The following is a 23,873-nucleotide window of genomic DNA, read 5'->3' on the forward strand; positions in this document are numbered from 1 at the left end:
ATCAGCACATTAGAGTTTTTTAAACCTCGGTATCTCTATTTAACATGGTGTAAAGTACCGCAAGGTGGCTTATAAAAAAAGATGATCCTGTGATTTTTGTGTGGGCAGACGATTTCCCCACCCCCACCCCTTCCGAGAAGATAACCACCAAAAAAATGATGTCATATCACCCAGTCCCTTATGCTGCATGCCACACAGACAAAAAGCAACAGCAGCACCGGTGACAGCCGTATAACTGAAGCTGTTTCACACACAAAATGAATGATCACAACGAGCATCGGCTCAAAGCCTTGTCAAGTCAAGTTTCTGCGTTGAAAGGTGTTACCATTGACATTTACAATCGTGCTAGCGACTATTCCAGAATTGACCAGGCAGTACGTTGCATCACCGGCTAGCTACCGTGTGTTTACTACTACAGAAACAAATTGTAACTAACGATTCTTGCGCCAGAGTGAGGGATTTGCCGGTCTCCGGGTCTCTGTCTCTAATGTCGCCGGGCGATTTGCTCGTGTTGTCAGAACAGCCGGAAAACGTAGCATCCTCTACATGGTCTTGATTATTGTAAGCGTAGTACTACTGGGGTACTACTCTCTGAAACGGTATCTGTAGAAGAAACTACCACCAACGAAGAAAAAGAAGAGGACCATCGTCACCAAGCTGGGCTGTGGTAACGTAGCTGTTGAAGAAACAACAAGCATATAGCATGGATACACGCCCTTTTTCAAGGAGCGCAGTGTACGAACCATTTTCACTTATTAAAGCCAACCAACCGTCAAATAGCATCTCCTGACAACAAGTTGCGCGGTTTTATTACATAGAATAGAGGCCGTCGTGTTTTCGACGCGACCATCCATCAAAGAACGTTAACGACAACGACAGCATGTATCCCTCCTCAGCACTGCACGAGTTGTGCGGATGGGGGAAGAAACAGCGTGTTTGTGTTGAGCGAGTTATGTGTGTGTCTGAATGTGTGGGTGTGTGTGTATGTGTGCGTGGAAGAATGTGTGTAATGAAGTACGGAAAGGTTTGTAGTACGTATAGGTGTGTTTAATGAAAGAACGAGACTAGCAATCCGTTGAGTAGAGAGCTAGTTCTCACGGCGTGACGAGGACGAGAAGAATGACGAAGGGAGCATACGCGCCCGGCGAAGGGCATCAAGTGCGGATCGATGACTTCCCAAACGCGCAACCTGCGGCCGATGGGGTTGTCCCCCGTTTAGTTGTGTACTGGGATGACCTTGGGCCAAAGACGACAGTGACATGGCGCTCTGAGAGTGATTTAAGCCAACACTGCCGGGAGCGCTGTTGGAACCATTGAGCAAACGAGACTGATCCAATGAACGTCTGGACAGGGTCGGCGAATAATAGACAGAACTACTGGGAAACGAGTGCGGGGGAGTAGTCGCATTCGGTGATGACGGACAGGACATACGCTCCAAGCGTGTAACATCTTCGTAACTTGGCAACGCCGGTTGGAGAGGAGACTCAGAAACAGAAGACCGCGTAGCCTCGCTATATGAGGGCACCCGACTTAGTTCAGCCAGACTAGTTTCTGAGGGATTGCGCGAAACCATTGAGGAATTCGCTGTACTCGAAGCACGAGAATGATACGAATAGGAGGGTGCACTCATGCCGTCTTCTTCCGTTCCGTTAGGCATGAAGTCGATTGGCGGAGGAGGTCGTTGCTGCTGTTGTTGAGCAAGAGCCGTCAAACCAGCAATCAACTGGCGACGATGTGACTCGGCAGAGACACCGCTGAACCCAATGGGGTCAATTGAGTTGCGACGATGGGGTGTATTCGCTCCACTGGGAAGAGGAGTATCAACGTTTGAATACGATAAACCATCATACAAGCGATCATACATACTCCGTTCGTAGCTGGGCAACGGTTGATTAAATGTTTCAAAGTTTTCACGCAACGAGTCCACTTCGGAAGGATCGCCAAACAGTTGTGGAGCAATCATTAACGTCACGGGTAGGGCAGCACGCAACTCTGATACATGTCCATCTGGATTCTTCAACGAGATGGTGAACCGGAGCTTGTGACGGTTTTTGATTCCCGGAATGTCACAATCCTGCAAGCACCGCGTCAACGACGTGGGCAATTGTAAGTTTTTGTTCACTTCGTAGTGATCCGAATACTCTGAAAGTTCCTCCGTGTGCAACGAACACACCGTACGCACTTCGTCGGTAGTGGCAGGCAGTCCGTGAGTGATGCTCAGGGTAATGTATTCTTTCAAAGCGATACTGATTCTTCCAATGGTAAGACCCTTCAACAAAGGAATAAGAACGATGTTAATAGGAATATATGAGCCAATGGCATACACCTTCGTGGGCACATTAATGTTATACTCAATCTTGTTGGGCCAGGTGTTCTCAACACTGACCGTTTGTGTGAACTCAACGGCATCAGGCGGTAACGAACGGATGATACGAAGATGCTTTTTCTTAACAATTTTGCTCGCAAGACCGGGTCTCTCGATGACAGCCTTCAAGCGGTACACGACATAGCAATTTACCAAGCCTTCCACAGACTCCGTAATGTTTCCAGGCAGTTGAACCTGGAAAGGGTATTCGTAATTGCCTGCCCGGAGAGTTTTTGATCCATGGAACGGGAGAAATGACCATTCCTTTTCGTAGACAACGGAATCATGTCGATTCACACGCTGAGCGCGTCCAGACGACGGTGAATCCGTCCAAGCAATTCTTCTTTTGCCAACAAGTTTGAGTGTGATGTTTTTTACTGCAACGTTCTCCGTCAGACAGAGAACAACCTTTCCCTTCAGCCAAGTTGGCTCTGCCGTCTCAGCGGTTCCCTGTATGACGACAACGTCATGTTCTGCTGCTAATCGGATATCAAAAAGTGAGGTAACATGGCTCTTTGGCAATATGTTCATGCTCTCAATTGCCTAAATAATCCAACCAAAATTCTCTTAAGAAGCAAAGATGGAATTTCTCACCAACACGAAAATGAACAGCGCCTGTATGTGGACACGATGAAGCGCAATCGGTAAAGCCTTTACCGACTATCTAGAGTGTATATAAGCGTGTACAACAGGAATTCTGTCTTGTACAAATGAAGCGAGGAACCACGGTATACGTTCTAGGCAGGATGGGTTCAAGGCACGGTAGCTTACTTATAGGATGACATCATAGACTGCGTAACAAATTTTGTTTCTGGAAAATAAGGTTGCTCAAACGCATGTCGTCACGTTAGTCCCTTGATGATGTCACTGACAGTGGGACACGTTCGCTTCGACTCTTCCGTCGGTTGCGGGTGTGTGGAGCACCGGTAACGGAAGGAAGAATGCGCGTTTTCGAGTTTAAAAAAGTGAGTCTTTGCGGAGCACATATAGCTGTGCTGTTTTAAGCTCTCTGATGCGTGTTTCATCCCGTTTTCGCATTCAATGTTCGAGGCTTGCATAATTTGCTCTTCCCTCGTTTTTTTTGTCTCCTTTTGCACGCGGGGAACGCTCTCCACTATTTCTCCGCATGTGGAGATGCGGAGTTCTGACGTTTGATTGGAGGATTTAGCGACCCCTGTGGGGGACTTCCCAACAGATCGGATCGTTAACTGGATAGGTAGTTATAAATTCTGAGAAACCCTATTGGCCAAAAACTGAGTATTCGCGTGCATGTGTGGTCCCCCGCAAAAACGGTTTGTGGAGAGCTGCATAAATTCCCACACAGTCCACCCCTGAACCCTGTGAGCTAGTACTGCTTGCAAACACCATCACATAATCCTACCCTTTCCCAACATCAGGCGTATGAAGAGACGGCGAACGAATCCCTCGAATTCTCATTTTAACGCTTAATAAAAACGCAGAAGCTTCTTGTTTTGTCGCTTCCTGTCCAGGATTTTCTGTTTTACGGCATAAAGCGCTCATTGAAGTAAGTTCTGACGTTTTCGTTCGTTTTCGTGCGTTTTAAAGTCGTTTGCGTTTTAAAGTCATTTACGGACCCGGTTTTCGGGTGTTCATAGGAGAGAGCTTTTACAGTTTGATTCTTGTTTGAATTGAATTGTTTTCCTGTTTATTTGTTCTTCTCCGGCATTTCTCCGTCGTTCCTGTGAGAACCGTGTGACCAAGGTTTGTTGATGCATTAGGTTCAGTTTCTCCCATTTATTTCCGGTTTCCATTTTTCAGGAGTCAATTTCATTCTTCCTCTTATTCTCGTGTCTGCCGTGCAGGCACAACTGAGTTTTTGTTTCCCCTCTCTATCATTGTTTTGGTTTTTCTTGAACACATCTGTTTTGCTTGGATTTCCAAGATCAAAGAAATTGTTTATAATAAGTTCTCTCATATTTTGTTAATTTGTCTTTGTCGGTGAGTCGCTTCTCTACTTCTTAATTTCTGAAACCTTTCTGTCTGTGAGTTTGCGACGTCAAGTCTATTTCCCTACAGTTCTCTGTGTTCTCTTGTCTAGCTAAGGTGGTCGTTTTATCCATTGAGGCTTTTCTTCCATCTTAATTTCCGGTATCGCACAGGGTTTATGTTCGATTGGTCGCATAACTGTTCTTTCTGTCTATAGCAACTGTTTCTTTCTCGTCTTCTTACTGTTTCTTTTTTTTTTGCACACACGCAACACATACTTAATCGCTTTTCCTTTTGCATACACTCAATCGCCATGGTCATTAGAGATAATCACAAGATGGCATGCATGAAATGCATTCGCGGCCACCGCGCGAGCGGTTGTAATCACACAGACCGTGAGCTATTCGTGGTACGTCCAAAGGGCCGTCCTATCACACAATGTGAATCGTGCAGGCGTGCGCGTAAAACACGTCGATTGCACATTAAATGTAACTGTGCTTCTCGTGACAAAGATGTCCAGCAGGCTCGGCAGCAGCTCGATCAACAAGTGAAGCAGGTGTTTGTGGAAACGCACAAGCGCAATGCTCCGGCTGCACCTTATTCCTCGTGTTGTCGTTCGAATGCGGGACACATGAACAATGCCCCATGTCATTCGGACGCGCCTGCAGCTGTCCGCCTCCCATCTATTGTTACTCCAGATGCTGCCAGTCCGGCGAACACACTACCTTACGTTAGTGTACTACGCCCGCCAACTACGCAAGCGTACATGCCGCCGTTAACCGAAGAAGGTGTCGTCGTACCTGGTCATCTCCTCCCTCCGGGAGCCCCGAAGTTACAACCTCCTGCAACCATCCTCCCTTCTCACGAGCCTCCAGCTGTTCTTCCATCACAGCTTGTTCATAGTGCTTCGCCTTCAGATGGGTATGGGGCAATTCCTAACGGGGGTGCTCAACATACAGAAGTGTACCCCTTCATTACCAATTCTGAGGCAGCAATTACGGCAGCCGCAGCAGCCCACAATTTTTATCCTCAGCCAGCTCAACCCCTGTCGTTCGCTCTACTGGGAAATGGTGAGTATTTGCCTGTTGTTGCGCTCCCGAATCAGGCACCTAATACTTATGCTGGTGTTGGTCATGTACCAGAGCAACCCATTCCCGCAGTATCGGTCCTTGACAAGATCCAGCTCGCAGATCATTTGGAGGAATTTCCGCGCTGTGCGAAACCAAGTTCGCAATGTTCTTGTGGAGAGAATTGTCAGTGTGTTGGCTGTTTAACTCATCCGAATAACGCAACCACTCTTGCTGCTTTGAATCATATTTCCGTTTTGCACATGGAGAATGCCGTTCCACCCAAGGTTCCCACTCCGCAGCCGTCGCAGGCTTCTCCCTTACACTATCCTCAACCTTCTCAACAACAACCGCAGCACTATCCTGTTCCTCCTCTCACCTCTGTAGGCAGTCTTTTGGACGAGAGTAGCTCGCGCAAGGCTTTCCCACAAGTCGGTGAGGCTAAAAAGGCTCAACCCGATAATTTCTTACATGTCGCATTGGTTCCTCAAACTCAAACTACGCCTCAGACTTGTTCATCCAATGCTCCCAAGCAATTGTTTCCTGCACCCACGGGCAGAATGTCTTCACACTTTTATGAGTTGCCTCCCCCCTTTCCATCACATGCTGCTCCCGGTTCGTTACGAGACTATTCCATGGTTCCTCCAAATACCCTGAATTCGAGTTACGCTACCTCTGCACCATCTGCATCCCCTGGTTCTTACCCCATGCAGCAGCAGCAAAATGTAGCACAGCTTCCCGGTTTTTCTCTTGCTGTTGAATCTCCACGCCCTATGAATCCATCAACTATGGGTCCTAATTTGCAACAGGGTCCATTGCATGGTAGCTTCCCTCCACCACTACTTGTCGCTCCGCAAACGAGCGGCGAGTATATACCGCCTGCTACCGCTAATTAAACGAGCACATGATAACTTTTTTTGTATATAGATCGAATAATTATGAAATCTTAATCTACAGTATGCAGGGTCCATGGTTGTGTTTCTCGTTAATGGGCATCAACCAGGTGTGTGAGGACTTTTAATTGTAATAAATGAGCGTTATTCTTCGACAACGTATATAAGTTCAAAACCGTATTAATTATGAGGAGAAAATTTGTGTTAGTTCTAGTCGGAGATAGGATTAATGTTTAGAGAAAGGAAGAATCCCAGTCATTAGACAGGATTGGTGTAATTTCGTCATCAGACATCTCGAGGAATGGTTTTTGGTGCAGCTCTTGCAAAACGCACAGTCGTAGTATGTACTCTAATAGCGAAAGACTGTTCGGATTGGTGATGTAGAGACTGTTGCTGGTTTCTATGTTAAGAGCAGCAAGAGCCCTCGTAATTTCATCCTCTGCAGTTGGTAACATAGTGTCAATGGCCTGCGCTTTTTTGGAAGGGATGTGAAATGGTGAACTGGACGTAGAAGCATCGGAAGCATCGGAAGCATCGCTTTCATCATAAAAGCCGTCATCCTCTTCGTCCGAAGATGCTTCATCAAATGTCCATTTCTCCAGAGCAATCCACTCAAAGTCTGGCGTTGGTTTCGGGGGATCGTTGAGGGTTCCCTTTAATGGTTCAATGAATGGGTTTTCCTCATCATCGAGGCTGGATTTTAGGATGGACTTTCTCTTGGATGATGGAGCTTTGGGAGAGGAAGGTTTGGAAAGTTGTATAGCCAGGACTGGAGTGCGGGCTTGCTCCAAGTCTAGAAGCTGACCGGAAAGTGAATACGAAATTTTACGCACCTGGCTGACGGGGATAGTTCGTTTTCGACCTTGAAGGAAGGCACCTTTCGTTGGAGAGGGCATACCCGCTATTTCATCGTGATATCGACCATCGTTTAGGTCCTCATTAAGCGTTATACAATAGGCGTGCTTTGAATTCGCATGACGTTTCCGTTCGACAGTAATTTTTGCTTTCGCGTATGTTTCTTTCCATGAAACGATGGCATCATCGTTTGCAGTAGCACCCCGAGAATGACCGCTGAAAATTGTGTATAGAATCATGTCAAAAGGTGGACCGACTCGTATATTGGCGGAACTTTTGCTTTTGAACTTTTCGTCTGCCAATTCAAGAAATGAAGCCGCCTGTAACAATCGAGAAGGGGAAATGGTATCGGTGACCGTGCTTGACAGGCTTACGCCCGATGTTGTCAGTGCCAAATTGATAAGGGGAATAGCCTGAGTTATTAGCATTTAGTTTTAAAAAAGAAGCCTACCTGCTCAATGCTGGAAAGTAATTGCTCACAGCTTTTCTGCACCTCGTCGCAGCGAGCAGAAGCAGCTTGCTCGCTGGACGGTGGGGACATGTTGGTGTACTCAGCAAGAGTGTCATTGAAATTATCGATATTACCACGAAGTCTAATGATCAATGGAACTAGGTTTTGAAGACTAGAGTTGCCCCGAGCAGCACTGTGATAAACGGTCAGTATCCTACTGCAATACACGAGGTGTTTCATCGTCACGTACATCAACTCAATTAAGTCAATGGCCGGAGTTATTGCCTTTTCTGTTAACAAGCCATGTTGCGTATTTCAATACCACAAACCCTGATTTTCTGTTCTAGTCGCGATTTCACCAGTTCTAAGGAATATTGCGATCGTTCCGATGTCGTTTTCTGGTCTGTCAGTAACTCCAGAACGGGCAATTCGACTGTAACAGTCTTACGTGAATGTATTTTGACAGGCGTCTCGCGGCAAGACTGCCGGCCCACTGGATCCCACTTCTTATAGCAAAAGCTGTAGCATACGTAGCAGCACTTGATGTTACTTTTGTCAGCAATTGATCCATTACGTCCTATTCACTCAAACAGACGCGCCGAACGCGTGTTTTTCCTAGACGTGAATATTCGCGTGAGAAATGTGTGGACATGTTGTCGTTACCTGCAAGACGTTACCTAAAACTCACCACCAAGAGTTCGGGAGGGAGCCAGCTTAGCCGAGCAGTGTATTGGTTTTGGGACAAGGAAAGAGTGAATTGCTGTAAAGAATATACACCACAGAGACCGCCTTCTTTATGATTTCCGTATGTGTTTTTCACCTACAATTTTTTGGTAGAAGGTTGATTGTGTCTTCTTCTAATTACTTAGGGGTTCTTTTTGTTTAATTTGAAAGGTGAAACACTCATTTGTCGAACATTTCGTCATGAATTGAAGTGAGTTTGGATTCATTCATTTTCTTTCCTTATTGCTAACATACCCATGAAGACGTTCTGTTACAGATATTTTTCGCGTCCAAGTGATTTCCAACACAGAGATTCGGTCCCCCATTGTAACAATCGGTTCGAACGCTTATTTCTTCATAAAACACAATAATCTTTACGTTGTCGCTATTTGCAAAGGAAATGTTAACACGGCACTTGTTCTCGAGTTTATTGATGAGTTTATTCAATTGTGCTCCCGGTACTTCGGAAAGCTTAATGAAAGCTCTGTAAAGGATAATTTTATATTCATCTACGAGCTCCTTGATGAGCTAATTGATTTTGGCGTGCCTCAGACAACCGAAATGAGTGCTCTGAAATCATATCTGTCTACGGAAGGCATTAAGTCGAAAGGTGGACCTAGCTCCAGTTCAGAAAAGACGACGTCGCAGCGTGTTACCGCACAGCTTACTGGTGCTATTTCATGGAGGGGTGCTGATGTTAAGCATAGAAAAAACACCATATATGTGGACGTTATTGAAAATATGAACTTGCTTATTGGAACCACGGGCAATGTGCTAAGAGCAGATGTTTCCGGTGTCATTAATCTTCGTACCATGCTCAACGGAATGCCAGAATGTGAATTGGGTCTTAACGACAAATTGAGTTTTGATCTTAAGGGTCATGAAAGAGGTTACGATTCTAAAAAATCATTCGAAGGAGGTGTGCATTTGGAAGACTGTCAATTCCATCAATGTGTGCGCTTACAGCAATTCGAGGATGAAAGAAAAATTGTTTTCATTCCTCCGGACGGGAACTTCGAATTGATGAAATATCGCGCGCGCGAGAATATACATATTCCCTTTCGTGTAAACCCCATCGTTGAACAGGTATCTAAAAACAAAGTTGTCTATCGCATTTCTATTCGTTCTAGTTTTAGTTCGAAGCTAGCCTCCTCTGTTAGTGTTTGTGTTCCCGTTCCCCTCAATGCAACAAAAGTTTCCGTGAGGTCCTCCCAAGGCAAATCTAAATATAAGCCTTCAGAAAATTGCATTCATTGGAAACTCGCTCGGTTTATGGGACAAACAGAGCATGTTCTGTCCGCTGAAGCAGAGCTTTCCCATACAACCGTTCAACAGCAATGGTCCAGACCACCCATTTCACTCGATTTCAACATTCTCATGTTTACCAGTTCTGGTACCGTCGTGCGTTACTTAAAGGTGTACGATTACGATAATCCCAAGTACAAAAGCATAAAATGGGTTCGTTATTCAACCCGTGCTGGCAGTTATGAGATTCGGATTTAATGTAGTTATAATATTTATAGGTAAGAAAACTATAATAGAGTCATTCATCATAAACAATTGTAATTATTTTCATGGGAACATAACTGTTCGATATTCTACTTCAGTTTTTTCAGCATTGCTTTTACCAGCGACTGGCCTTGGATGACTTCGGGCAAGTGTGTTTTCCCAAGTTCTGCGTTCACGCGATGAACATGAAAGGGTTCGTAAACATTAGAGAATTGACTCACTCTTCGAACGCTTGTTCCATCTGGAAGTAATTGACCCATCTGCCATGGACTCAAGTCTTCTGGTGGTTCCGGAAAAACAAATGGTTCTTCCATTTCTACTATTACTTTTTTAATAGACTTGGGTCGTTTTACCTGACCCATTCGGTTACGGTATAGTTTTCTCGCAAAAATCATTGAACGGACGGATAAAACTTTTAAATTATAAACATGTAATAAATAATCCCGGACATCGAATTTATTAACATGCAGCGGGACCTTAAATGCCGCGAAATTTGGAGGAAGATTACTTCGTTTGTAAAGTGTGAAAATAAGATTTGGTAGGTAAACCAGCTTAGTTCCTTGTCGCCAGGGAATTGTGTTCATTTTTTATAACAAATAACAAAAATGTTGTCAAGTAATATTGCACTTCACTTCATTTTGCCTAATGTTTGGCGACCAGCTAACTAACGTTTGGTGTTGACTTTTTGGTGTTGACTATTACTTGGGTCTCCACACAAAAAAAAAATAAAAAAATATATAAAAACAGATACAAGTTAAAGGTGATATCTTGTGAACGGCATGATGATCGTGAATATATTAATAATTAAAAGCATCTATTCCATTCATACCTGTATACTGCAGATTCAACCACTTGCAATTACCCTTGTCAATCGTTGTTACCTTAACGCAGCACCTTGTAACCACCTAAAGTAACAACATCTAAGCAGCCAAATGATTCTGAATTTTGCTACCATCTCCGTAGCTGTAACTCCAACGCTATCCGTAGGTCAAAAACTACCATATCGCTGGAAATTCAGCCGGATTCCCAAGAGAAATAGTTCTCGGGCACTAAAAAAATATGGCAGAGGACTTTGATCTGACGAATGCTTTGGCATCCGTGCCAATTGATGGATTTTCTGTCGCGCAACCTGCTGAACATGCAAAAACAAACGATGTCGAGGTTAACGATGAAGAAGAAGAGAAATTCATTGCCTCAAAGATTTTTGAAGTAAATCGTAAAACAAAAGGAAAAAAGCTTTCCGGAAAGGCTACCAATTTCCAATCAATGGGTAAGTTACTCGCTGGACAGGATACTTTCCTGCAATAAAAACTTTGCTTGGATAGGTACTAACATATTTATCAGGCCTCAGCACTACTATGTTACGTGCCATTACGAAAAAGGGTTTCAAGGCACCAACTCCTATCCAAAGAAAAACTATCCCGTTTGTGTTAGATGGAAGAGATGTCGTTGGTATGGCTCGTACCGGATCCGGCAAGACCGCTGCTTTCGTTATTCCTATGATCGAAAAACTAAAGGCTTCCCGTGCTCAATCCGGGTCCCGTGCAATTATTCTTTCTCCAAGTCGTGAACTTGCGCTGCAAACCATGAAAGTCGTAAAGGACTTTTCAAAAGACACCAACCTTCGTACAGCAGTAATCGTTGGTGGTGAGGGCTTGGAAGAACAATTTAGTATACTTACAAACAAGCCTGATATCATTGTGGCTACTCCCGGTCGTTTCTTGCATTTAAAAGTCGAAATGAAATTGGAGCTTGGTTCTATCGAATATGTTGTGTTCGATGAGGCTGATCGACTTTTTGAGATGGGTTTTGCTGCGCAATTAACAGAGATTCTTCATGGTCTTCCTTCTTCTCGACAGACGCTCTTATTTTCGGCCACGTTACCAAAGAACTTGGTAGAGTTTGCCAAGGCCGGACTTCAGGAACCTATTTTGGTTCGTCTCGACGTTGAATCAAAGGTCTCCTCTGATTTGCAAAGTGCTTTTTTCTCCGTGAAAACAGCAGAGCGGGAAGCCGCCTTGCTTTACGTTTTGCAAGAAGTAATTCATTTGCGTTTACAGGAAGAATTGAAACCAGCCGAATTGCCATCTCAAGCTGAGAATCCTAAGAAGAGAAAAAGACTGCTGGAGCATACCCTGAAAAAGCCAGAAACTGCTGCGAGCGATTCCACTATTGTTTTCGTTCCCACCAAGCATCATGTTGAGTACATTACAGAAATGCTTAAACAAGCGGGTTACGGTGTTTCTCGTATCTATGGTTCCCTGGATCAAACGGCCAGAAAAAATGAGATCACCAATTTCCGTCTCGGTGTTAGCAACGTTTTGGTAGTAACAGATGTTGCTGCTCGTGGTATTGATATACCTTTACTTTCCAATGTCGTTAACTATGATTTCCCTGCCCAACCTAAAATCTTTGTCCACAGAGTTGGACGTACTGCTCGTGCTGGACGCACTGGTTGGGCATACACTTTTGTACGTGCAGAGGATGCCGGCTATTTACTGGACTTAAAGCTGTTTTTGAACAGAGATCTGGTTACCGCTGAAGTGGCCGCGTCACGTGAAGAATGTGATTTCACCAAAGAACTCGTACTTGGATCTCTTCCGTCTGAGTATGTTTCCAACATGCAGGAATGGTATGAATCCCTTATTTCGAAGAATGTGGAACTCGCACAATTATGCAAGGTCGCCGCAAAAGGTGAAAAGCTTTATATAAGAACAAGAACGGCTTCTAGTGCCGAAAGCGCTAAGCGAGCAAAGGAGCTAGTTGGTTCGAGTGGTTGGTCTTCCATCAATCCTCTTCTGAAGGACAAGGTTGATGACGCTGATGAAGCGCGTGCTCTTTTATTAGCCAAGGTTTCCTCCTTCCGACCATCGGAAACTGTCTTCGAATTGAAGCAACATGGTCACTTGCGTACTGAGGCCGCTGAAATTATGAGGAAGCGTCGGGAAAAGTTTACGCCAAGAGCAAATACCATGACCTCAAAAGTGTTTGCTACCGATAGAAAGCTCAAAAAACAACAGGAAGTTTCTGAGTCAGAAGTCGAAGCTGTCTTTACTGATTCAAAGTCACTTAATATTTCCAACTCTTCTAAAAAACAAAAAGATTTCCGTGATAAAGAGTATTACATGTCACATTACGCTCCCGCTGAGCATGTTCAAGAGTCTGGCTACGCTGTCAACCCAGGCAAAGAAGAGAATTTTGCTGCCGCTGCTCGCAGTGCTGTACTTGACTTGACCACTGATGAAGGTGTTGACCAGTCCCGCCGCGGTGGTCAGAGATGGGACAGCAAAAAGAAAAAGTTTGTTAATATCGTTAACGATGAAGATGGTTCTCGTGGAGTACCTAAAATTATCCGTGGTGAAAGTGGTGTCAAACTTCCAGCTACATATAGAAGTGGTCGCTTTGATGCCTGGAAAGCATCTCATGGTGATGCAGCTTCAACAGAAACAAAAGGCACAAATTCCAGTGGCAAACGGTTTGTTCATAAGTCAGTTAAGGCACCAAAGATGCCAGACAAGTATCGTGATGACTATGAAGTTCGTAAGAAACGTGTCAAAGAAGCCAAAGAGAAGGGTATCGGTGTCCACGTCAAAAGCGAACTTCGTACTGCTACTGAGATTCGGAAACAGCATGAACTTCAAGAAAAGCGGAAGGCAAAGAATGCCCGTACTCCAAGAAAGTTTCGCAAACACCGTTAAATGTGTTAGCTGTTGTACATATACTTTACTCTATTTATCTTTTTGGGGTAGACTTAATAAATCTATGGTTCACAGTGAATTGTTTGTGTGCGAATGATTTTTATTGTTGGTTCATAAAACAGAATTCAGTGGAGATTGATCAACCGTTGTGTTCGTCGAGCGTGTATTTTTTCGACATATGTCTATGTATTTTTTCAGAACAGTTGAACTCGTATACGTCGGAATTTCACACTTCAAGTCTTCAAGGATATATGTAATTAAATAATCTGAAGCACATTGTGATTTGCTGTTTGCTACCTGTTGAAAGAGATACGTATATAAATCCAAATCCCGTTCAATGGATGCAACCTTCAGCTCGTTCCATCTTTTTCGTAAAGCCGTCCAGTTTCGTGTGCTAACGAGTATGTGAATAATAATCTTAATGTCCTCCCTGTTATATTGGACCCCTTGTCGCCTTATAAGCTGGTCAATTTTGCGGAAACGGTAGTCAAGGTAAGGATTTTCAGTAGTAGAAGATGACTCAATGAAAGAAGCAATTAACAAAGCCCTTACAAATAGGTTCTGTAATGTTTGCTTGCTTACTATTTGCGCATCACGTAGCGTTTGATATAGTAAGCACACTTGCTTGAAACGTAAACTCACAATGGCTTCGGGATCTTTATGACTATTTGGATCACATTTAGCAGTTGCAGCCTGCAAAAGTAAGTCACGTACACTTACACTACTGAATTCCTCTTTCTCAATTGTTGATAGTTGACTTGAGTTGATGTGAGAAAGCAAAAATCCATGTTTGTGACAAAAAGCCTGATTCATGTCATTACATGCAAGCATAATCTTTTTAAAAATTTCTTCCCTTGACATGCCATTTTGCTCTTCTACTTCCACACTATTGGCAGACGGACTTCTGACTGCGGACAAATGCGTTCCATCGTGGAATAATGCTTGATGATCATCTGACAACAGCTCAAGCTGTACCTCTTCGCGTTTTTTAGGCGTCAGCAGATGAACGTACACGTTTAATTCCTCAATGTACGTGCAAGTCCACAAGCAAGCGGAAGTGTGATTTATAATAGAGTCATATCGAGGATTCTTTCGTAGGCGCCTCTCCTGAGCCCGCTTGTAATTTGCAGAGGGGGGGAGACCTTGTGTATCATAATGATATTTTTTTGTATCTTTCAGTAATTGTTTGAGGGACTTAGACGCAGAGATAATATGAGACTCATTTCTGCAGCTACCGATTATAAGAAAAACACATTCTGATTGAAGCTTTGTTTCGGCACGCGGGCGCACACATGATAAGTCGAAAACAAATGAATCCTTTGCTAAATGTAATAATAGTTTCTCGACGAAGAGGGGCGTGTTTTTTGGTAACTTCGGTATCTCAATGTCAATTTTCTTTATGGAGGGAAATATATTGTGTTTATCACTTTGATACCAGAGTTTTTTGGCACTTCTCTGTGATCCTTCAGCTGTTGAAGTAACGTACTTTCTGCCCAATGGCACCAAAAATTCAAATGTAGATCGTCGAAACGTAGTTTTTCTTAAACATGCAGCAAGTTTCAAAGCTTGTTTCATCTGGTTAGCTTTTTGTTATTAAGCAATTTCACGGAGTGCTTCTCAGTATGCCAACTTGTTCCAAAAAAACTCGAATTTGTTACTAATTTGAAAATCCGAAGAACAACACAGAATGGACGCGTAGATGTAATAAACTCTTCTAACTCACTTCGTCTGGACCCTGTTTCATTGAAATCGCATTCCTTTTTGAGTGGTAGTAATAAGTTTATAAGCGGTAGTAGACGAAATAATTTCGTGTAGGCGATGCGAACTCTTCTTTCACCAATATGTCAACGCACGTAAAGGACGACGAAAACGCGTCTTTTGATGTGTTTTCCGCGTTCAAATTTACACCATTGACTACTGGAATTCCTATTTCACTTGGTACGAATGCAGAATTGATCTGTACTGACCATAATAGGTACCAATGTCGCGTTGACCCCATCTTCTCGTATTCCAAACGAACCTTTAGAGTTAAATAAATCTGAAATGGAACAAATGACGCGTTACCTTGACCATTTAAATTGCAAAAACGAATCTTCTTTGAATCCTGAGGAGTCTAAGTTTTACGAAGAAAGCCTAAGAACTATCCTCAAAGAAGACGATTTAGAAAATCAAACAATGTATGTACGGGATTAAGAAAGAAAGTTAACTAAAACTTCTTTAGTAAACTGATTGGTACCAATTCACAGAGGCCCACCCTTCAACAGAAGTCGTCCGCCCTTTTTATCCCCCCTATCCTCCAATCACTCAGTCCTCCATGCAATGTACAATTAGAAACGCCTTTAAGAAGTACACCTTCGCTTTCATCTGACACGAATGTGTCATTTGATGTATCATTGCTTTCTTCCCCAAGTCGGACATCTGAAAACATTGTCGAACGAAATACACACGTGAAAGATGAGCCGCTTAATCAACCCTCCAACGTCAGTGCACTGCACAAGCAAAATGATGCGCCTCAACTTCATCGCCTGGAGGATGATATTTCGCGACAAAAAGAAGAATTGGACTCACTGCTAAGTACATTGTCTACCGGATTTCACTTAGAGCCACAAAAGATTCCTCGAGAAATGCGGCCATTCTTTTTTGTGTATCCGGATACTATGGGTCTCTCGTTATCGAACTTCGCATTAGACCGTCTAATACTAAGTTTTAATAGACTTCAACAAATAACGAAGTTGGAAAGTGTAGTAACGGAAAATGCAATGGCAGATTTAAAGTCATTCTCCGAAGCTGGATTACGAGCTTGGAAACCTCCTCACTTCATGCCTCTTCAAAATGTAGACGAAATCATGGATGCTTTGGAATCGTTGGAGCACATCTTGAAGCTCATTTATTTTATTGTATTTATTTTAAGCTACTTTCCTACTTATGTTAAGGTGCGTTTCCTAGATCTCTATTCACTTACTATTACTAACTATCAAATGAAGCTCCATGATGAAACTACACTTTCATTAATTTTGGAAAAGACTTACTCCATTGGTGAGGTTTTCATTTCACAAGCTTTACAGTTTTATAGTGTCGATGGAGTACAGAAAAACCCATCTCTTAAACCGAAATTCTCAATGGTCTTTGGAAAGTATTCTGATACACTCATGATGATTGCCAAACTCTCGGAGTTGATACCTTTCTCTGAAGCTATTATAGTTCGCACTGTTTTTTTAAGTGTTTTTCTCGTAACACTTGAAGCTCCAGCGAAGGAAAATACTGTCACCATACCAGCTAATGCTGCTGACGTTATTCAATCTTCTGCGTTTGAGTGTTTGCAATTGGTACAACTACAATAAATCATGCTTTTCTGCTAACATTTTAGATTTTTTCGACTTATCCCTCTCATCGTGAGTTCGTCTTACAAGAAGCACTGATGAGTTTAACCACTTTACCTGCTTCACGTTCCCTTTTAAGAACATATAGACTCTCTTCCAGAAAACAGGTTCTACCAATTTCAACGCTCTTGGTTAAGTTGATACAGTCGACGTCTTTTGAAATTAATCGGTTTCTGGAGGACCTCAATGTCCCCGTTGAAACTGTAGAAAAGTACGAGTCTATGAAGAATTATTCCAAACTAATAGAATCCGTATGTTACAATTACCTACTTATTATGCTAATGATTAGATTGATTCACGCTTGCTAAAAAGCCGCGAACTTGAATATAAGTTTGCTAATCTCGCTGTCTCTTTTTTTCTCAATAGGGCAATGCAGCAAGCAAAATCAGATACTAACACATTTATGTCCGCTCTTACGCATGCCATTGTGGAGGATTTGCTAAATATGTTAACCTTGCCAGAATGGCCTTCAGTTGAAACTTTAGTGCGACAATTTGCGTTTAATTTGGTTATCATAATTCTAAACGAACGCCAAACTGTGGCAGTTAGACGTTCAGCTTTAGAACTCTTGAGTATCATTGTGAACAAACTTAATGAAACTTTCTCCGTGAAGCTTTACGAGAAATACGGTTTTCAACCATTTGATAATAAGGATTCAGAGAAACCCCTAACCGAAGACCTATTAAATCAAATCGAAAAGATTGCAAATGTATGCATCGCATATCAATATGAGCTATCTTTTCGTTCGAGTTGTTATCGGGTACGCGCTTGTTTGTACGTTTTTTGACTAACATGGAAAGTACAATTTTATGTACTCTAGAAATCTGTGGTTGCTTTACTTTCTTAGTTTAAAGCCAAACACTAGAGATGAAGTTGTTAAAAAACAGCTGATCACATTTATTTTACGCTATTCCGCAAGTAACGGAATGAATGTATTTAACTCCCCAAATGACGAGCAGTTGAACGATTTCTATTTACTGTCACTTTACGGGAGTTCGTTGTACCAAAGTTTGCAGTCATTCATTTCTCTAATTATTGGCTTTATAGATAGCCCGCAAGCAAATTTACGGACGAAAAGCCTTCGTATTCTTAACCATATGAATGATTTACCAAAAATATTGCGCACTCAACCTGTCCTCTTAAACCAAGTTATAGGAAAACTCAACGACAATTCTGCTGTTGCGAGAGAATTGGCTGTTGACCTTCTTGGGTCGTATATATTGTCCAATCCGGATGCATTACCCTCAATATATGAGGTTATTTCCCTTAGGACTAGTGATGTCTCTACAGCTGTTCGAAAACGTGCTTTAAAAAACCTTCGAGACTTTCACAACCTTACTCAGGATAAGGCAATCCATAACGACATCTATTTAAAGCTCCTTCTTCGACGGACTGATCAAGAAGAATCCATTACTGTATGCACCACATCGATTTACTGAGAAGCCTCTAACTCTGAACAGGTACTTTCCTTAAAAATACTTGAAGACTTATGGTTCGGTTCCATACCGTTACAAGAAGGCTTCGGTGATTTAACATTTGATGATCTTAGTGTTGTCAGTAAAACGACATTGAATGCACATTGCCGTTTTATTACTAATTTCTTCGCGGAAACTACTGGTGATATTCAATTACGTATCGTTGCATCCATTAAACAGATGTTAGCTTCGAGCACTGATGAAGGTCGTATAGAACTAGAGTTCCGATTGTCCATGCTACTTGGCTCTCTGTTTTCTAGACTCATGGAAAACCTTTACGTAGTAGATTCTGAAAGCGCTTCAAAACAAGTTCGGGAGATCTTAGCAACCCTATACCTTTTTTCGCGATCTACCCCATCACTGTTTACCGAAAGCCAAGTTACATTGCTAAAGTCTTATCTCAAAGGCGCTTCTAATCTAGAGGAACAGAGAATGTGCTTTTATGTTGTTGCTCTTTTGAGGCAAATTCTTCCCTACCAACCAAGCATTCCTGTTTCGTTTCTTCGTGAAGTCGAGACTGTCCTGCTTCAGCTTTTGCCAAAGGCAGGTACGTTTATCCTTCGCGAACTCGTTCCCTGCTTATGTTACCTTTTCGAAAAACTCAGCGATCATCAACGTCTTCAAAAAATCTTGAAATCCTGTCTTACAAATCTGGGTACTATTCCAGTTGACACCAAGCCGGAAAAGGTCTCAAGAATTTTGGATCTTTTAGGATTGTTCGTCAAATTCGGTGACTTCACTGACGCTTGCTTTAATCCATCTAATTTGCTATTGACTGCTATTAAGGATTCGTCGATATATCTCTATTTGAGCAATGTTTTTCTGAAGTACTTAAGTTCGAAAAACAGCCATACTGTGGATTCCGCAATGGAATGCCTTATGAATGTTTGTTTAGCAAGTCCATCATTATTCGTTAGCGAACGAGTGGTGCAGGTTCTTGATACTATATTTAAAAACTTGGACAAAAAGAAAATATTTACCTTTTTCGCTGCCCTAAGAGAAATCTTATCTATCGATCAAGACATTATTCGGGAGGCGGACGCCAAACTAAACTCTAAGAACAATAAGAATAAGCAAGTGGATTTGGATGTCGCCGTTTTTAAGGGCCATTATGACAATATGCAAAATGAAGGGTATGCGCACACTTTTGCTATATTACTAACGTAGCATTCCAGAGTCACGACCTGCCTTTCTCAACGTTACTTGAGCTACATTTTACAGTTTACACTTTCAGAAGATACATCACTTTCCTCACAAGCGTTCGACATACTGAAGTCGGTTGTTCAACAAGGACTCATTAATCCTAGAATGGTATGGTGCTTAAATTGAAAATTAAACTAATAAAGCAGTGCTTTCCTACTCTGTTAGCGCTTGAAGAAAGTCCGCAGCCGTTGTACCGAGACATGGCAATGAACCTCCATTTAGAACTTATTCAAAAACACGAATCACTTTTGGAGGGTCTCTACATTGAAGGAGTCATGTCTTTATACAAATACCGGAATCTGAATAACCCAAGCAGTTTACTCCTTTACAAACACTCACCATTGCAAAACATATACACAATTGTTGCGCGCAGTAAAGGCACTAAATCGCGTAAGCGATTTATTTGCAGAATTGCTAAAATGCTTGAACTGGACAGTACCCACTTAGTTGAAACTAGTGCTCATCAAGCGGAGTTTTACACGTTCATATGCTATGCTTTGGCATTGTTGGAATATATGGCTTACGATGAAGTTTTAACCATTATTCACTATGCGAATGCGATGTTAGCAACAAATGGACCTTTCATTATTCAATGGCTCCAAACTGTCGGGGAAGACACCGTATCAAAGCAAGCTAATGCTATTATGTTGTCTAACGTTATACTATTGAAACGGTACTTGACGTCCACTTATGCCATCAGTGAAACTCGGATACAAAACTTTGACATCTCCAAAAGCTTTCGCGACATTAAGCTTCCTCCTCGCAATCAAACATTACTTCCTTCATTCTGCGTTGTGGGAGAAGAATATGCAACGTTGTATAAAAAGGTTTGTTCCGCAAATGTATTTATCAAATTCCTGCTAACAGCATAGTGTATTCAATTGTTCGAAGAGGAAAACATTGCAAATGTTGTACCTGTTGACGATGAGCAACCGTCTAATAAACGAAAAAGTGCATACTCTCATTCTGCTACGATTCCTGATCACCTTGATGCAATGGACATTTCGGAAGCATCACCCGCGAAATTGCGGAAACTGTAATTTTACTCTGCATCTCACCGACATGAAACACCGTTATGACTGCCTCTTAAAATCCTTTGATATATACACACATATATACGCAAACTAGAACATATCAACCTTTAAATATTCAATGACAATTCACTTATGCATTCATGCTTGTGACACAAGCTGCAAAGAAAGCTAGTAGTTTTTCCCTTGACTCTGCTACGAGTCTGCTAAAGCGACTACGGAAAAAAACGGCGAGTTCACGGCTTCTACCAAGTCTCTCATTACTGACAGCACCCGTTCGTTTAAAACGTCTCCATCAGTTTGAAACAAACGAATTGGACCCTTCCGTCTACCGTCAAGAACATATATATAATCGTCGTTTCCCTTGGTGAAGCACAAAAAGTGCAAGTCCGTCTCAACGTCTGCGTCAGACGAATCTTCAGACGGAGCACCGGCAAACTTTGCATGGATGCGAGCCAGCTCCTTTGAGTTTTCAATATACTTTGCCTTTTCTTCCGCTGTTAAACCAGTCGTCTCCTGAACAAGGGAAGCAGCAAAACTCTTGGGCAACCGCTTGTTTTCGGGAATACCATTAGCTACAGCATGTAAAAGAGCCATTGTTCCGCATGCATTTGCAATTGTCTGTGGGTACCAATGAACATTCTTTGTGTTACAATCTACAATTGTATCATTTTCGAAGCCGCGGGAAGCATCTGTGTTAGTGTTCTCTGGATAAACCAGCAAGAGAGAAAAAATGGGACGAGGTAAGTATTCTGGAATCTCGTTCAGTGAGAATATATCAAATGCTGCAACGTTCTCTACCCCAATTTCCTGAAGATAAGCCTCTAGAACTTCAGGGTTGTTTTCTAATGGTTTCCACATGTTGTGAATTATGAGTGAAATAAAAGTAACAGGGAATCAAGTTAATTCCACGGAAAAGAAACGAAAGTTAACGTAAGGGAATGTTTAAAATGGAACGGAATGATACAATTCACAACCGCCGAAAACGCACGTTGTGTGCCAGATGCGGACGCTTTAAGGTGTCGTCTTCCTGGATTAAAGTATTATACACCACCGACAAAAAATTAAAATAAATAGTGTTGTGGGGATAAGCGGATTCGTTTTCGGGTTAAAATGTGGGGAAACTCAGAACAAGATCAAAAGTAAGAAAAAGGAAATACAAATCCAAAAGGTGGACACGGGAGGCAAAGAAAAAGAACACGAGCTCTTAACCGTCCCGTCTTGATGGAATTTTATGAGCTGGCTTGCATAGCATTGTACATTTCAGCCATGTACAGTTCAACGTGTGCGGACAGCTTAGCAAACTCTGTCTTAATAGCTTGCATTTGATATTCGGCATCCTCGTGTGCTTTGTGTATTTGCTGTTCCAACGATGTGATGAGTGCCTTTTTCTTTTCTGTCTCCTTCAATTTTTGAGCTCGTTCCTGCGAAATAATCTGATACTCTTCTCGTGTTTTGTCGATGCGCTCCTGAGCAGCAGCAAGCTTAGAAGCGCCAAAACGTTGCTCACGATCAAGCTTTTCCTTAGCATTATGTAGTTGCCGCAGAAGTTGCTCTTTACGGAACTCTGTTTCTTTTTGTGTCAGCAACCGTTGGTCGTACAGCTCACGATTAGTGTAACAGAGCTGACTTGCTTGTTCAAGCTTTTCTAATTCGAGCACGCATTCATCAAGTGCTTTTATGCACGAATTCAAGTCAGTCTCCGCAAGTGTTAAGGCGCCACTTCGGGTTTGTAGCTGTCTTCTTTTCTGCTCGAGCTGAGACAAAGTTAATTTGTCGGCAGAGAGAGTTGAGGACATGTCTGTAAGAGTCGTCTTCAACTTTTCGGGCGAATGAACGATGCAAGAGCGCAACCGATCCACCTCCTGAACGGCTGATTGGATAAAGAACACCGTACTTTGTACTTTGGACATTAATTCTTTGGCCTCTGATTTGAGCTTGTCGTATTCGGCTTTCGCTTGAAGCTGTGTTTTTTTCATTGTACGCAATGTTTCTCGAAGCACTTCGTTTTCCTGTTGAAGTTGTTTTATTTCGGGCTCTTGGGAGTGCTCTTCTGGCCCTACTTTCCTCCAGCTGGTGCAAATACCTGCTGGTGTTTAACGGTCAACTCATTGTACCGACGCAGTATCGTTTCTCTTTTCTGCATGTATTCATCGAATAACGGGAGCTTTTGCTCCCGGCATTTAGCAAAATTGATGACCCCAGACAATATTCGCCGTAATCGTGCAGCTTCTGGCTTTAGTAAGTCTCGTAGGCTGAAATCGTCTACGGATATTTTGTGCATAAATTGAACAACTTTTTGGTAAAACATCATAAACATAAGCGTGTCTTGCATTGAATCCAAGTTTTCAACCTCCTCTCGAAGTTTGTTTAGCCGTCCTTCCACATCCTGATTCGTTACACCCATAAACATATACAGAAACTCTTCATATAACGCCTGAACGCGTGCCGGAGTTGGTTTTGTCAAATCCTCCTTGGAAAAGGGAATTCCAAGACCGTTCATACATGTTAGAATTTCGGCAGAGGACAAACTAACAAACGTGAACTTGTGCGACATTATTCATACAAAAAAGACATTGGCATAAGGTACATGGAGTTCGACACCAAAACGCAATTCGTGTCGTGTCGCGTCGCGTCGCGTCAAATGCAGTCGCTACTTCTTAGCAGTGCGAAAGAGCACAGTTCTGTGCGTTAAGGTAACGGTCAGCCAAAAGGTAACGCCGAGGAGATCATGCGGGGGCTTATGACGGTGCTGGGATATCGGAGTGACATAGGTAACAAGATATGCTGATTACCCGCAATAAGAATACAAACAAAGTTCCGCGTGGAAGAAAGCGGAAAACAGAGGGGCGATTGCTCCCGGAATGGAGAGTGTAAGATCTTCCTAAAAACTTCGAAAAACGTGAATGGGACAATTATTTCTAATTGTTTAGAACTTCTTCTCTTGCTAAATATCCGACTAGCCAAACGATGTAGCGTAACGTCACTAGTTGTGGATGTGTGAAACCTCAACTATAGACCTATTAGCCAGTTTTTTATTCGCTCGGCTAAATAATCTCTGCGCTGCACCGCGGTATCTCCCCGTCAACTCACCAAAAGATAATAGATAAGATGATGCACAATGATAGTGAACCGCGTTCCGTTGCCCCTGGCCACGTTTTTGAGCTAGTGTTACCTTATCAGGAGGCATCCAATAAAGGCCAATAGCATTAGAGATATCGTGATTGATTTGCACTAGCAGCGACATCTCAGCAGCCGCTGGATGGTCAGTCAAAG

The 23,873-nt window shown here is 42.6% G+C and overlaps 11 protein-coding genes across 11 annotated transcripts; 5 read left to right on the plus strand and 6 right to left on the minus strand.

The window, feature by feature from the left end:
* The first annotated feature begins 80 nt into the window (after positions 1–80).
* SJAG_00804 (SNARE Sft1) lies at positions 81–997 on the plus strand. Its single transcript, XM_002172034.2, has 2 exons — positions 81–374; positions 451–997. Exons 1-2 carry the CDS (start codon positions 258–260, stop codon positions 607–609), a joined length of 276 nt encoding a protein of 91 aa, XP_002172070.1. The 5' UTR covers positions 81–257; the 3' UTR covers positions 610–997.
* Positions 283–3,081, minus strand: SJAG_00803 (arrestin/PY protein 1). The gene has a single exon (XM_002172033.2). It carries the CDS (start codon positions 2,894–2,896, stop codon positions 1,088–1,090), a length of 1,809 nt encoding a protein of 602 aa, XP_002172069.1. The 5' UTR covers positions 2,897–3,081; the 3' UTR covers positions 283–1,087.
* A 1,544-nt stretch (positions 3,082–4,625) lies between these two features.
* On the plus strand, positions 4,626–6,205 carry SJAG_00802 (nutritional copper sensing transcription factor Cuf1; the record flags this gene model as incomplete). Its single annotated transcript, XM_002172032.1, has 2 exons — positions 4,626–5,994; positions 6,189–6,205. 2 exons carry the CDS (start codon positions 4,626–4,628, stop codon positions 6,203–6,205), a joined length of 1,386 nt encoding a protein of 461 aa, XP_002172068.1.
* Positions 6,206–6,258: 53 nt separating this feature from the next.
* On the minus strand, positions 6,259–8,262 carry SJAG_00801 (ran GTPase binding protein). The gene is made up of 5 exons (XM_002172031.2): positions 8,027–8,262; positions 7,908–7,976; positions 7,829–7,863; positions 7,579–7,771; positions 6,259–7,540 (listed from the first exon to the last, which is right to left on the minus strand). The coding sequence occupies exons 1-5, from the start codon at positions 8,147–8,149 to the stop codon at positions 6,506–6,508; spliced, it is 1,455 nt and encodes a 484-aa protein (XP_002172067.2). The 5' UTR covers positions 8,150–8,262; the 3' UTR covers positions 6,259–6,505.
* On the plus strand, positions 8,262–9,898 carry SJAG_00800 (AP-2 adaptor complex subunit Apm4). Its single transcript, XM_002172030.2, has 3 exons — positions 8,262–8,383; positions 8,448–8,512; positions 8,565–9,898. The coding sequence occupies exons 1-3, from the start codon at positions 8,375–8,377 to the stop codon at positions 9,802–9,804; spliced, it is 1,314 nt and encodes a 437-aa protein (XP_002172066.1). The 5' UTR covers positions 8,262–8,374; the 3' UTR covers positions 9,805–9,898.
* Positions 9,794–10,506, minus strand: SJAG_00799 (ribosomal protein subunit L23). The gene has a single exon (XM_002172029.2). The coding sequence runs from the start codon at positions 10,392–10,394 to the stop codon at positions 9,900–9,902; it is 495 nt and encodes a 164-aa protein (XP_002172065.1). The 5' UTR covers positions 10,395–10,506; the 3' UTR covers positions 9,794–9,899.
* A 260-nt stretch (positions 10,507–10,766) lies between these two features.
* SJAG_00798 (ATP-dependent RNA helicase Dbp10) lies at positions 10,767–13,587 on the plus strand. Its single transcript, XM_002172028.2, has 2 exons — positions 10,767–11,080; positions 11,155–13,587. Exons 1-2 carry the CDS (start codon positions 10,870–10,872, stop codon positions 13,506–13,508), a joined length of 2,565 nt encoding a protein of 854 aa, XP_002172064.1. The 5' UTR covers positions 10,767–10,869; the 3' UTR covers positions 13,509–13,587.
* On the minus strand, positions 13,512–15,260 carry SJAG_00797 (ATP synthase complex assembly protein Atp25). The gene has a single exon (XM_002172027.2). The coding sequence runs from the start codon at positions 15,081–15,083 to the stop codon at positions 13,620–13,622; it is 1,464 nt and encodes a 487-aa protein (XP_002172063.1). The 5' UTR covers positions 15,084–15,260; the 3' UTR covers positions 13,512–13,619.
* Positions 15,261–15,266: 6 nt separating this feature from the next.
* SJAG_00796 (adherin) lies at positions 15,267–20,731 on the plus strand. Its single transcript, XM_002172026.2, has 11 exons — positions 15,267–15,446; positions 15,484–15,685; positions 15,730–16,441; positions 16,493–16,834; positions 16,876–17,139; positions 17,178–17,648; positions 17,689–18,303; positions 18,349–19,496; positions 19,539–19,674; positions 19,713–20,393; positions 20,439–20,731. The coding sequence occupies exons 1-11, from the start codon at positions 15,350–15,352 to the stop codon at positions 20,604–20,606; spliced, it is 4,836 nt and encodes a 1,611-aa protein (XP_002172062.2). The 5' UTR covers positions 15,267–15,349; the 3' UTR covers positions 20,607–20,731.
* A 61-nt stretch (positions 20,732–20,792) lies between these two features.
* Positions 20,793–21,458, minus strand: SJAG_00795 (ubiquitin carboxy terminal hydrolase Uch1; the record flags this gene model as incomplete). The annotated part of the gene is made up of 1 exon (XM_002172025.1): positions 20,793–21,458. One exon carries the CDS (start codon positions 21,456–21,458, stop codon positions 20,793–20,795), a length of 666 nt encoding a protein of 221 aa, XP_002172061.1.
* A 371-nt stretch (positions 21,459–21,829) lies between these two features.
* Positions 21,830–23,154, minus strand: SJAG_00794 (spindle pole body protein Nuf2; the record flags this gene model as incomplete). Its single annotated transcript, XM_002172024.2, has 2 exons — positions 21,830–22,683; positions 22,719–23,154. The coding sequence occupies 2 exons, from the start codon at positions 23,152–23,154 to the stop codon at positions 21,830–21,832; spliced, it is 1,290 nt and encodes a 429-aa protein (XP_002172060.2).
* Between the last annotated feature and the right edge of the window lie 719 nt (positions 23,155–23,873).

Source organism: Schizosaccharomyces japonicus, assembly GCF_000149845.2.
Source record: "Schizosaccharomyces japonicus yFS275 unplaced genomic scaffold supercont5.1, whole genome shotgun sequence".
In the NCBI taxonomy this organism is placed as follows: domain Eukaryota; kingdom Fungi; phylum Ascomycota; class Schizosaccharomycetes; order Schizosaccharomycetales; family Schizosaccharomycetaceae; genus Schizosaccharomyces; species Schizosaccharomyces japonicus.

Coding starts and splice junctions, on each gene's coding strand:
- SJAG_00796 (XM_002172026.2), top strand. CDS start 15,350: ATGTCAACGCACGTAAAGGACGACGAAAACGCGTCTTTTGATGTGTTT. Junction 18,304..18,348: donor ATCAAGAAGAATCCATTACT/GTATGCACCACA, acceptor AACTCTGAACAG/GTACTTTCCTTAAAAATACT. Junction 19,675..19,712: donor GACTCATTAATCCTAGAATG/GTATGGTGCTTA, acceptor CTAATAAAGCAG/TGCTTTCCTACTCTGTTAGC.
- SJAG_00797 (XM_002172027.2), bottom strand. CDS start 15,083: ATGAAACAAGCTTTGAAACTTGCTGCATGTTTAAGAAAAACTACGTTT.
- SJAG_00800 (XM_002172030.2), top strand. Junction 8,513..8,564: donor ACATTTCGTCATGAATTGAA/GTGAGTTTGGAT, acceptor ATACCCATGAAG/ACGTTCTGTTACAGATATTT.
- SJAG_00801 (XM_002172031.2), bottom strand. CDS start 8,149: ATGGATCAATTGCTGACAAAAGTAACATCAAGTGCTGCTACGTATGCT. Junction 7,977..8,026: donor GCCTGTCAAAATACATTCAC/GTAAGACTGTTA, acceptor CTGACAGACCAG/AAAACGACATCGGAACGATC. Junction 7,541..7,578: donor TACTTTCCAGCATTGAGCAG/GTAGGCTTCTTT, acceptor CTAATAACTCAG/GCTATTCCCCTTATCAATTT.
- SJAG_00799 (XM_002172029.2), bottom strand. CDS start 10,394: ATGAACACAATTCCCTGGCGACAAGGAACTAAGCTGGTTTACCTACCA.
- SJAG_00804 (XM_002172034.2), top strand. CDS start 258: ATGAATGATCACAACGAGCATCGGCTCAAAGCCTTGTCAAGTCAAGTT. Junction 375..450: donor ATTCCAGAATTGACCAGGCA/GTACGTTGCATC, acceptor TTCTTGCGCCAG/AGTGAGGGATTTGCCGGTCT.
- SJAG_00803 (XM_002172033.2), bottom strand. CDS start 2,896: ATGAACATATTGCCAAAGAGCCATGTTACCTCACTTTTTGATATCCGA.
- SJAG_00798 (XM_002172028.2), top strand. CDS start 10,870: ATGGCAGAGGACTTTGATCTGACGAATGCTTTGGCATCCGTGCCAATT. Junction 11,081..11,154: donor TACCAATTTCCAATCAATGG/GTAAGTTACTCG, acceptor CATATTTATCAG/GCCTCAGCACTACTATGTTA.